At 42.1% G+C, this 11901-nt stretch overlaps 1 protein-coding gene across 1 annotated transcript; it reads left to right on the forward strand.

Moving 5' to 3' along the window:
• The first annotated feature begins 228 nt into the window (after positions 1-228).
• morf4l1 (mortality factor 4 like 1) lies at positions 229-7589 on the forward strand. The gene is made up of 12 exons (XM_056599306.1): positions 229-372; positions 1296-1342; positions 1448-1515; positions 1614-1700; positions 2255-2332; positions 2486-2511; positions 2780-2871; positions 3102-3203; positions 4779-4867; positions 5572-5744; positions 6652-6736; positions 7092-7589. The coding sequence occupies exons 1-12, from the start codon at positions 333-335 to the stop codon at positions 7174-7176; spliced, it is 972 nt and encodes a 323-aa protein (XP_056455281.1). The 5' UTR covers positions 229-332; the 3' UTR covers positions 7177-7589.
• The last annotated feature ends 4312 nt before the right edge of the window (positions 7590-11901 follow it).

Genomic DNA, 11901 nt, shown 5'->3' on the forward strand with positions numbered 1-11901 from the left:
AAACATTTTCAGGGGTGTCAACATGATTCAGATAGGGAATGTAGTTTTATGTACCTCAATACCATATTTTAAAGGAAACATTACCATAGTATACATAGTATAGAAATTATTATACAATCATGTATTGGACATTACAGCTGATGTATAGGGACGGGCCTATACTGTGGCCCATGTGAGTACTGCACCAGAGCTTTGTTTTCAACCTGTCCCGTCGCACTGCTTAAGCGTCATCGATGGGCGTGACGTATTAGCGCGGCGTCGTTACTGACTAGAACAGGAGCTGGCGATGCCTGGATTTGATTTTTCCGCTATTTTGCTCGTTTAATCTGTGAATGGCGCCGAAACAGGACCCTAAACCTAAATTTCAAGAAGGTAATTATCCGGACACTCAAGGGTTTAATGGTCCGGTGAATCACAGCAACAGCGGAGGGTCGCATGCCTCGGCCCCCTCGGTGATGGGGGTCCTCCCGCCGCCCAGAAGCTAAACGGGTGTCGGGTTTTTTCTCTACAAAACGCATGGCGATAGGTTTTTCACAGCGATTATACACAAACGGAATGTTTCGTAACGATGTCACTGGTTGCCCTGGTTTTAAAAACTCGGGGAGATCACATGTAGTTCCGTGATCTTCTAGCATGCAGGCTATCCGCTAGCTCCCAGCAGCACCCAGGCCCTATGCTCTACCCTTATGGTAAAACTAAATGGACTGCATTTATACAGAGCTTTTCTAACCAGCGGCCACTCAAAGCGCTTTACACATTCACCCATTCATGCACCCATTCAAACACAATGGTGGTTTCAACAGTGCAAGGCGACAGCCAGCTCTTCGAGATCAATTAGGGTGAGGTGTCTTGCTCAGGGACACATCGACAGTCAGCTAGGAGGCGCTGAATGTCGAACCAGCAACCTTCCGGTTACCAGCCAACCCACTCTACCTCCTGATCCACATGCCGCCCATATATATACACAGTATACATATTATATATACGCCCCTTATAACGTTATAGCTTCATTATTTTAATAGTGATGGTGTGTATGGTGTGTATAGTGGATCCTCTGGGATAGTTGGCGGATGACCCAGCAGCAGGTGGGCTTTACAGATCGTCACCAAGTTCTCACTTGCACATTTCAGTTAATTTGACTGTAGCATCTAACGTTATGGAAGGGTGGGTTGTTGGTACCCACTGTGCTCTGGGTACCATTGTGCATCGCTCCCTTTGGCAACACGTTGTCGGTTATGATCATGTTGTTTGATGCCTGTTGTTGCTACATTAACCTTTTGATCATCTGTGTTTAGGTGAAAGAGTTCTCTGTTTCCATGGGCCATTGCTTTACGAAGCTAAGGTAGGCTACAGTGGGGTGTCTAATTATTTTCATTTATACGCACCAAATCTGTTATTCTGTTTGATTTAAGTCAATATAAACACCTGTTCTCACTTCTCTTTGCAGTGTGTTAAAATAAACGTCAAGGAAAAGCAAATAAAATATTTTATTCATTACAGTGGATGGAATAAGAAGTAAGTTCTCACTGAGATTTTGAAATTTCTTTGATGCAAGCTCAATGTTGCATAGTCGGTCTAGCTATTATTTTTTATTGTCTGGACATTTTTTACAGTTGGGACGAATGGGTTCCTGAAAGTCGAGTGCTGAAGTATGTTGACAGCAACCTTCAAAAACAGAAAGAGCTTCAGAGGGCAAATCAGTAAGTTTTTCTCTTATTTCATTGCTAATTTAGTTAACAAATCTGAAGGCTGAAGTTTGATTTTCTCTGGCATATGCGTCCGACCCCCCTCCCGTTCAGACAGATTACAATAGACCTGTTCCGGGCCTTCCCATTCACCACCCTTCATCTAATATGGGGCCTGTTTGATTCGATTATGAACAGAGAAGCGCCTATCGTTGTTGCCGCTGCTGCTATGTCACACGTTGGGCTGCTGTGATTGGTTGTAGGTCTACCCAATTGCGTCCAGGGGCTTTTTTTTTGTGGAACCCTATGATAACACCCCATGGAAATTGAAAATTAAGAGCGCTTCCAGACTAATGCTGATTTGTGAATTGACCATTCTTAGGTTATCTCTTCATAGTTTTTGGAAAGGGTTTCACAAGCATAAATTAGCATATGATTAACGAAGTTCAGTACATGGACCTTCACTATAATCAAATATGCATCGATATATTTATGATGGTAATTCTAGATCAATATATTCTGCCTGTATATGATGTGTCATTAATACCTTAACTTGTTGTCTTTTGAAGAGACCATTATGTAGAAGGGAGGATGAGGGGTGTAGCACCGAATAAGAAGATTCCTGCAGCCGTGCAGAAAAACGATGTGTAAGTGTTCAAGTCTCTCGTGTGTTTACCTCTTCTGCCTTCAATGTATCCTTCTTCTCACACGCACGCGTCACTGCAAAGCAAATTCAGCTTCTGCATGTTGTTATTGTAAATCTGTGTATCACTGAGCTATTTTTGTTTTTTCCCCTTTAGGAAAACCAAAAAGAACAAACTGAAGCGTAAATATGTTTTTTTTGTTATTCACCATCATCATTATTATTCAAGAGGCAAGATTGCATTATGGAAGAATTGTCTTTTTAAAACCAAATGCATTAACATAGCGGTAGTGTAATTAACAGTGCATATTAATAATAATTAATTGCAATTATATTGCACTGGACCTGAACGACACATGTTAACATGACTGTAGATGGCATAGTTGAATGTACCAGTACTGACTACCATAAGGATTTAGTAAAAGTAACTTTCTGGTTTGAATCCCACCAGCCCCAGGGGCCGGAGAAGGCACGAGTTCTGGGGGAGACCAGGCCCACCCACCCAGGAAGAAGAGGGCCCGTGTGGATCCAACCGTCGAAAGTGTATGTACACAATCGGTGGTCCAACTGCATGTTCATCGTCAAGTTTGTCTCACGTTTAATTTGGATGCTTGAATTTGAAAAGGGGACAAAAATAATTCAACACGATCATTATTTACTTTGTGTGGTTCTGATTTTATCCACCATATAATGTCCCAAAGTTGTGCCAATCTCACACTTGAATGAGGTTGTATGTCAGGGAGCGTTGCTTGAATATGTTCGTGTTTCTGCAGGAGGAGACATTTATAAACCGAGTGGAGGTGAAGGTTAAGATCCCAGAGGAGTTGAAACCCTGGCTTGTGGACGACTGGGACCTGATCACGCGACAGAAGCAGGTCAGTCCTGGATGTCTCTTGGGATTTTATTGTATTTAGTTCATATAGTTTGTATACGCAAAATCAGGATTTTAATCGCATCTTCCTGAAAGTGCCTGTATCTGGTCCGCCCCGTGTATTGGCCACGCCCCCTTCACCCCAAATGCAATGACGTAGTGAGGCGTTTACTCTTGTGACTTGACTTGAGACACGATGACTCAATTTATTTTTATTTTTTATTTAACCTTTATTTCACCAGGAAGGTCCCAATTGACTTGTCTGTGTTTATTTTATGTTTGGGTTTAAACATTACATATAAATATTTTAAAAAATGCAATGCAACACTTGCAACACTTGTCAATGCACACATGACAAGTGTCTCTATAATGTAACTCCATTTGCGAGCGCACAATGGGAACAGCATTGTCATGATTGAATGAATACCCTTTCGGTCACGCTCGTCGCTGTGGAATGGTCATGATTGGATAATCAGGCTCCTACCGATGCTACCTGATGGACTATGGTTCAGTTCAGAACACAAATCCACCCAATCACCAAAAGAAAACATTGTTATTGTGAAGTTCTGTTTTTGCAAACCACAGACACGTTGAATCTAATTCTCTTCACTGTTAATCGTTCATGATGCATTGGTTCGCCTTGAAAGATTGTTAATGTTGTGACTGTGGTTAAGAAGTGGTTAGGTTAAGGCACAAAAGATACTTGGTTAGGGTTTGAAAATTATCATATTTTGGGTCAAAATACCTGGTTTGTTGCCTGGAATATGAATTCAAAATGTCTCAACATCTTGATAAAGATACCCAGTTTTGTCTCCAGCCAAAGGGATCAGATGGTTTTGAACAGTGCTCTAATAAATAAGCTAATGTTATTTATTTGCAGTTTGATTACGTTGTAGTCTTGCTTTCAGTATTTCATTTTTTCTGAATACTTTTTTGACTGAGAATAAATTATGCCAAAATAAGCTTTATAAAGTGAACTTTTCTTTTTCGTTAACATTTGTTTAACCGAATATCAATAATTTATAATGCTAATAGAATTTGTTGTGAACAGGTTAGATATATTGTGGGATGGTACTAGTACGTTCTCTTTACTAGACTTTTATAATGTAATACTGCAGTATCTTTGGGTTGGGAAACAAGATGATTGACTTGCCTTAACTACAGACTCTACTTAATGACCTGTGACTTGACTTGCCAAAGCAAAATGTAATCGGGACTTGCTCGAGACTTGGACCAAATGATCGAGTCATACCAACTGATAATGCACTGGGTGCTATTCGCTCTGAAACATCACATTCTCTCAGGCTGAAATGAAATCTAAATTTATGCTGTGTTCTAGCTATATTGACATTGTTTCAGGGATCACTTGCACAACAATCTCAAAGGTGTTCTCCTCCTTCAACAGAAATCACATATTATAGCCCTTGTAGTTGTGGAGATATACTCTGTTTACCTAGCCCAATGAAGAGGTTAATGGATGCCATTCATATATTTTTCTTAGTTTTCATTCTCACAACAAATCTGTTAAACTTGCCCTTTATCTCATCTATTCTCATCTTGCTTCTTCTTTGCCTTTCAGCTTTTTCATTTGCCTGCCAAAAAGAATGTGGAAGCAGTTCTTGAAGATTATGCAAACTACAAAAAATCAAGAGGAAACTCTGACAGCAAGTACAAATGCCATTTATTGTTTTACCTTTATCTTTTCTTCATAGTTTTTATGGAATATAGACATCTGTGCTATCACATATTTTACTAGATTGTGTTTAATATCATTTCCGTTTTGATTGCTGCCCTCGCTCCCCTCACCCAAGTCCTCTTGTAATTGTCTTTCTGCCTTGTGTGCATGGCTAAAAATACTACAAATCTTTTTTTTTTTTTTTTTAAAGGTGCTTTACAAATTAAGTTTACATAAAATCCCTTTGTGTCATGATCATGACCTGGTCACCTTTTCTTCCCATGAATGTTGGCCTTCAGAAAATTACACGCATGATATCTATGTCTTTGTTACTGTTTTTGAATATGGCTTCCATTATGGGGAACTCTGGCTCTGATTGGGCATCTCCACCCTACTCTGGGTCAGCCCTTGGCACAGCCACAGAAATATTAACAAATGTCGGTGTTACACTTTGGGTTTTGAAAAAGGCCTTTATGTATTTCTTAGTTCCCTCCTTTTAGGAATGCTGTGATCTTGTATTCAGTCACCATGTAATGGTTAAACCATTATATCTTTAGGTTAGGGCAGTGATTTTTATTGAAGCACTACCCTGCATGCGTTACACATTCCGATCTCTATCTATCGAGTTTAGGAGGTGGAGCAATCCTAAGTAGAAGTTCCTGCATGCTGATGAATAATGTGCCTTTCCTCTGCCCAGGGAATTTGCGGTTAACGAAGTGGTGGCTGGTATCCGAGAGTATTTCAACGTGATGCTGGGCACGCAGCTGCTGTACAAATTTGAGCGGCCGCAGTATGCAGACATCCTGGCCAACCACCCCGATATCTCCATGTCCCAGATCTACGGGGCTCCCCACCTACTCAGACTCTTCGGTACGCACTATGCACCCACCTCCTCACTTTTTTTTTTTTCAACTGTCAAACACAGGGAGGCCAAAATGATCCAGAGACCCCAACAAACACATCTTCCAACCGTGACACATTTAGAGGTGGCAGCCATATTGAAAAATGACTGTAAAATGAATGTAGGATGCCTCACTGGGTGCTGTCATGCCAAATTTGTACCGGGTGCCAAATTTGTACCGGGCACGTCAACAGTAGTCCGTTGCCAGGCAACGGACAACTGATTACGTAAGGGTTGTCCGTTGCCAGGCAACGGACAACTGATTACGTAAGGGTTGTCCGTTGCCAGGCAACGGACAACTGATTACGTAAGGGTTGTCCGTTGCCAGGCAACGGACAACTGATTACGTAAGGGTTGTCCGTTGCCAGGCAACGGACAACTGATTACGTAAGGGTTGTCCGTTGCCAGGCAACGGACAACTGATTACGTAAGGGTTGTCCGTTGCCGGGCAGGTTTCAAAAAACATTCGCGCTCATGTTGCCAAAGACGAAATAACATAATACAGAAAACGGATCGCTAGATAACACTTGTTTTTACTTTATATTTGCATTGTATTTAATTGTTTAATCAAATGTAGCAAGTAAACTGTTTAAAGCAGGTCAAGGACGAAATAGCACAATACAGATAACGGACAAGTGCGAATGAACGAGCTTGAAGGTTCGCGATCGTTCGTGAACCTTTCACGACATTCGACGCGATCGTCCGTTGCCAGGCAACGGACGACGCGATCATCTGTTGCCAGGCAGGTTTGGAATGGATTACGTATGGATGACGCACCCGGTACAAATTTGGCAGCCGGTACAAATTTGGCATGACAGTGCCACTAAACGTTTATCCAAATCAAGTGTTGACGTCTCTCTTTGTGGTTGTGGACAGTGAGAATCGGAGCGATGCTGGCGTACACACCCCTAGACGAGAAGAGCCTTGCGCTGCTGCTCAGCTACCTTCAGGACTTCCTCAAGTAAGTCCTGGTTCACAAACCATGCTCTCGTACTCTCTCCATGTTACTAGCATGCAACGTCCTGGCACTTAATGTATGCACTTATTGTGTGTCGTGCATCCTGGCACTAAAATAGAGTACTTCGCTGTGCATCATCCTACCCTAGCTTTCTTTGTTATATAAGGGGAATGGGTTAACCTAGCAAATGTAAGTGCTTGCCTCTTGTTTCTATGAACATCCTTACTGTTCCAACAGCGATCAAATATAATTTCTCCTTCTTCTGACAAATGTACGTGGTGTAAGTCACTTTGGAAAAGCGTCTGCTTAATGCCCTAAATGTAAATGTGCTAAATCCTTTCCCTGCGCTCCGTTCCAGGTACCTTGTAAAGAACTCGGCTTCGCTGTTCAACGCCAGCGACTACGAGGTGGCCCCGCCCGAGTACCACCGCAAGGCAGTGTAGGGTCAGTGGAGTCATGGCGTCGTCGTGGTTACCAGAGGACTTTTTGGCCTATCTGAATGGAGGATTTCACTCGAGGGAAACCATTTGTATTTGGTCTCGGAAATTGAGTTGTGATTGGAAGAGGAATAGAAGGAGAACATTTCAAGATCTAAGGCCAATCCAGTGAGAGAGAAATCATTAACTGTGATTTGGAAAGCTGCACAGAATTGCTATTCCCACATTGGTATGTTTTTGAGTACCTTTGTTGTTTGTTGTTTTTATGACGCCTGTATTTCCTGGTTTTTACCCAGATCTTTTGAAAAGAAAATCACTTTGTTTTGTCTGTTTTTCATTTGGTCTTGTTTCTAATGTTTGCTAAAATTGTCATGTTTGCTGTTGTCGTTTTATAATAAAAGTTCTTTTCTTGTACATTTTATGTTTCCAAATGTAATTTCCTGAATTGGGGCACATTTGCTCATGTTATCAAAGGCAATTAGCATACAGGAAATGGCTTTGAATCCTTGAAAGTCTCACCACTGACCAAATTGCTATCGATAAATGGGCAATTTTTATAATGCATGCCAAACCACGCGTGCATTACAACACGGAGAGAGGCTGGTTTAAGAAGTATGTTTGGTAAGAAAGGAGTTCTCCTGGGGCTGTATTCAACCTCAAAACCTTTTGCTTAATGGCTCGGAAGATTTATGTTGCGGAGCGGCTGGATGTTCCCAGAGCCCCAGGGATTATGGGACACCTCTGGGGTTTCCCGACGTCTCCCCGTTCTCGGTGTATTTACTGTGCTGACTTGGTCTTTGTTCCCCCCCTGGGCTCGGTTGGAGAGGGCTGGAGAGTAACACTCCTGGTACCGCTGGTGGTATTTCATAGCCCACTGATTGAAATCAGGTGTTCTGCACAGGATATCCAGCTAGGAAGGAAGAAACCCAATAGGCCATTGAAACCCGACCACAAACGAAGCCTTTTCTTCTGCACAAATCCTTTCATAGCATACTCCTTGTCCCTATATTCCTCTCCCTTATTATGATCTGCTCTGAGTCGGGACAACAAGACTAAATGGCAGTGGCAGAGCTGGTGATTTGTGGTTGTCTCTCACTGTCAACGGTTCCTAGTCTTGGCCTGGGCAATTCTGTTTGTTCCCAATAGGAATTTCCTGCGATCCTATTTCCAGGGACATAACCAGGAACATATGCCTGCATTTCCCATTTTGCCTTTCGGGCTTTTCCTGACCTCAATGTTGCAGTTAATCCCACTAGATAGACTGACAGGAAACATGCACCACCATTAAAACATTCAAATTAATGTCCTCTTCTGGCCCATAGTACATCCTGCTTTACTGAAGTGGCAATTTACATTTGGAAGTGATTTTAATCTTCCACACATTACAACCAATATGATAACCAAATTGGCCCATGTTTTAAAATTGTTTAAGTAAGCAAGACTTCCTTAACATCTTGGTGGCACTGGCACCGAAGTTTGGGCTGCGACTACATTAGTGAAAGGCAAGTGTGTGGGAGAGTGACATACTGCTAACACAAGGCCAACCAGGCAGTGTTGAAAGTCACAAAGCGAGAAGAGCTCAGAGAACAGACCAGAACCAACCTGGTCTTTGGTAGGATAATTACCGACATGGATGCCAGAAACTACTCAGGTGTATCATTTCTACATTTATTTTCAGGCAAGATACAAAGAAATGCAGTGTAGTGTTGACGCCACTAGATGGCAAGATTTCACACACCAGTTAATGCAGACTAGCACTACAAATACCAGCAATACAAATACAGTAAGGAATATTACTAGCCTATTGCCTCCAATAAAGGCTGTTTTTGTTTCGGGAAATTTCTCAGTATTGTCAATGACAATGCATAAGCAGTCATAATGATATGTATATTTATAATGAGGACAGAACGATCTCCAGTAAACTCTGGATTCTAGATGTGCTGCCAATATAACAGTCGTCCTCCTGTCGTCGCTGAGTGCTCCTTTCCCTCGGTCTAGAATCAGCCTATAGTCCAGCATAGCTCCACCAGAAGGCTTCCCGGCTGGAAGGCAAATATGATCAGTTTGACAGATGAAAACCAGATGTTTTTTCGTTCCGATATCTCCAGAGCATAACCATCTGTTTTGGGATCTATGAGGTGAAAAACCGTCAAGGTTTAATTTGGTTGTGAACGTTTCCCCAGAGTAGGAGTTAGTGGTCCGCTAATTACACACTGGGCGCAGAGCCTTGGAGAGCAGAGTGTGACTGGATGTCATTAGTATTGGAAAATCCATTGACCACAAAGGGCTGCGGTCACTCTGAGCCATTAAAACTTGAAAGAACACAAGCCAGTCTTCTGGAAGAGGAATTTGCAATGCATAAACAGCCTGTAAAATGGAAAACTACATCTGTGGCCATTTGTTTTCCTGAAAGGCGACCACATTTGGTAATTCTTATTGAAATACTTTCCAATAACACAGAGAAGGCCTAGTCAAAATAAAAAGAAGAGAATGGACTGCTTTGGACATCTGTTTCTAATGTGGGCTAGTCGTGGTTTCTGTGTGTAGGATCTTACACGGTGGGCGGTTGAAAATGTGGCCCGGTGCTTGTTGAAATACTTGAATTCACATGCTGCTTATCATCATAGGACACCAGACACCCTTGAGAGTCGGATTATTGTTTTAGGACCGTAGAGTAATGGAGCCTGCAGCCACACCTGCACCTCACCACCTCGTGTTTCCATCGGTGTCAATGTTTGCATTCGAGAACTTAAGCAATACACGGCAGCACCTGTGTTATTCTGTTGTGTGATATAACTCCTATAATCTCCCCTTTTCTGCTTCTGAAACAGTTTAACCAATATTATTTGAGCTTGTTGGAAGGGAATTCATTTTGTAAGATCAAAGTGTGTGTCCAAACCCCTTGAAAACGATGAGATACATAATAATGTGTGAATATATACATATAATGTAGCATTAATATCCCATTACTGCTTCAGCTACACCCTCACCTGAGACCTCTACTTAATCGAGTGGAGAGCCCAAGAGAGCCTGTCCATTAAAGCATTAATGCTTTTAAAGCGGTGGTCTCAACCTGGAGGGGGACCACAAACATGGAGTGTTTTCTGGAGGAGACATCAATAACCTCCCCAACGCATATCCCATGATCTGCTGTAACAGACACACAGCCATTTAACAGCTTAAAATGTATCTTCATGAATCCCTTATAGGCAGCAATATACAAATTGACCTATTTTACAGAGTCACACATTTACAAATGCACCATTCACTCTGAAAACAGGCGAGGATGTGTAACCTGCCAATCGCATGTGCTACGGTTCAGATGTAATAATAATAATAATGTAATAATGTATATGAGGGGGGGGGAACATGCCCGTCCCCCCCGTCCCCCGGGATCTATGCCCATGTCACACATACATACACACACACACACACGCACGCACGCACGCACACACACACACACACAGACACACACACACACACACACACACACGCAATCTTCTTATGTGGAGGACGGAGGTTGCAAAGGCCATTGAACTAGCAGAGGTGAATGTATAATGAGAGGTTCACTCGCCCCTCTCTCACTCTCTCTCTGGAGAGACACAGAGGTGAAAGCCTTGGTAAACAACTTAATCTGCCTGTCTTTCATCTGCTCTCTCCAGTGGCATATCACTGTCTTTGATCCACACACCAGAGTACTTCCTTTATTACCAGCACTTTTGTTCTGTCTGTATCTATTTATCTATGTTTGGGAGAATTTGTGGCAAAGATTATTTCCATGGAGACTAAAGGTGTAATTTAAGAGCCTTTATCTGACTTTGCTCAGGAGCCGGGCTATGAGCTGGAAAATATCTATCATTCAAAAAATTCAGTAAAATTAAAAAACAATATATCCTAATTTATTAATGTAATAATAAAATTAATACATTTGAATAAAAATCCAAATAACATCTCCTCCATCATAACTTTTTTGTACCATGACTTTGTGTTAAATAACGTCGTCATGACCTGCAGTACTAATTTTACCCACCAGATGGCAGGCTTGTCTGAAGGTTTTTGTATTATTCGAGCTGGACGCGTGGGATGAGAACGCACGGGAACGAGGCCACCGTTAAAGTAAATAGTGTTCTTCACTTTATCCCAATTGGTCTGCAGTAAAACGAAAATTATTTTTTCCTTAAAATAAACATAAATGAATGAGATGTATACACCTATTTATCTTAATGTGGTGATAAGATCTTAGTTCAAACAATGCAAGGCAAGGCAAGGTGTCCTTGTTGGTGCTTGTTGACAGCGGCTCCCTCGTGGGGAGGCCCACGGTTGGCCTGCTGCCCCTGACCCCCCGTCGGGCTGGGCTGACCCTCTGCAGGCTGCCAGAGGCCTGATACTCATTAGCATGAACTGGTGTTGGAGTTGGACTAGTTTTGTGGTTGGTAATTATGATATAATTTACATAGTAAACAAAAAATAGTAAAGAGTTCATACGTATTCAATTTGGCTAAGCCTGCATAAAGGCTGCACATGAGCTAACTATCGCTAATTCTCCAAAATGGACATGAGAAGATTGCTCCCACCCCCAGCTGTTCGTCCACACCTGTACACTCCTCAAACTGGATCTGGTGTCACAACTGGCGCTCAGACACATTTCGCTCCAACAACGTCTACATAATGTCTATCACATTGCAATGCATATAATTGGGATTTATTGAGATAAAAAAAACAATGGGTTAC

Source organism: Gadus chalcogrammus, chromosome 9, assembly GCF_026213295.1.
Source record: "Gadus chalcogrammus isolate NIFS_2021 chromosome 9, NIFS_Gcha_1.0, whole genome shotgun sequence".
Lineage (NCBI taxonomy): Eukaryota > Metazoa > Chordata > Actinopteri > Gadiformes > Gadidae > Gadus > Gadus chalcogrammus.

Excerpts from the sequence above, each read along its gene's own strand:
- morf4l1 (XM_056599306.1), top strand. The coding sequence starts at position 333 with ATGGCGCCGAAACAGGACCCTAAACCTAAATTTCAAGAAG. Across the intron at positions 2,333-2,485 it reads GCCGTGCAGAAAAACGATGT|GAAAACCAAAAAGAACAAAC; the intron begins GTAAGTGTTCAA and ends TTTCCCCTTTAG. Across the intron at positions 6,737-7,091 it reads TACCTTCAGGACTTCCTCAA|GTACCTTGTAAAGAACTCGG; the intron begins GTAAGTCCTGGT and ends GCTCCGTTCCAG.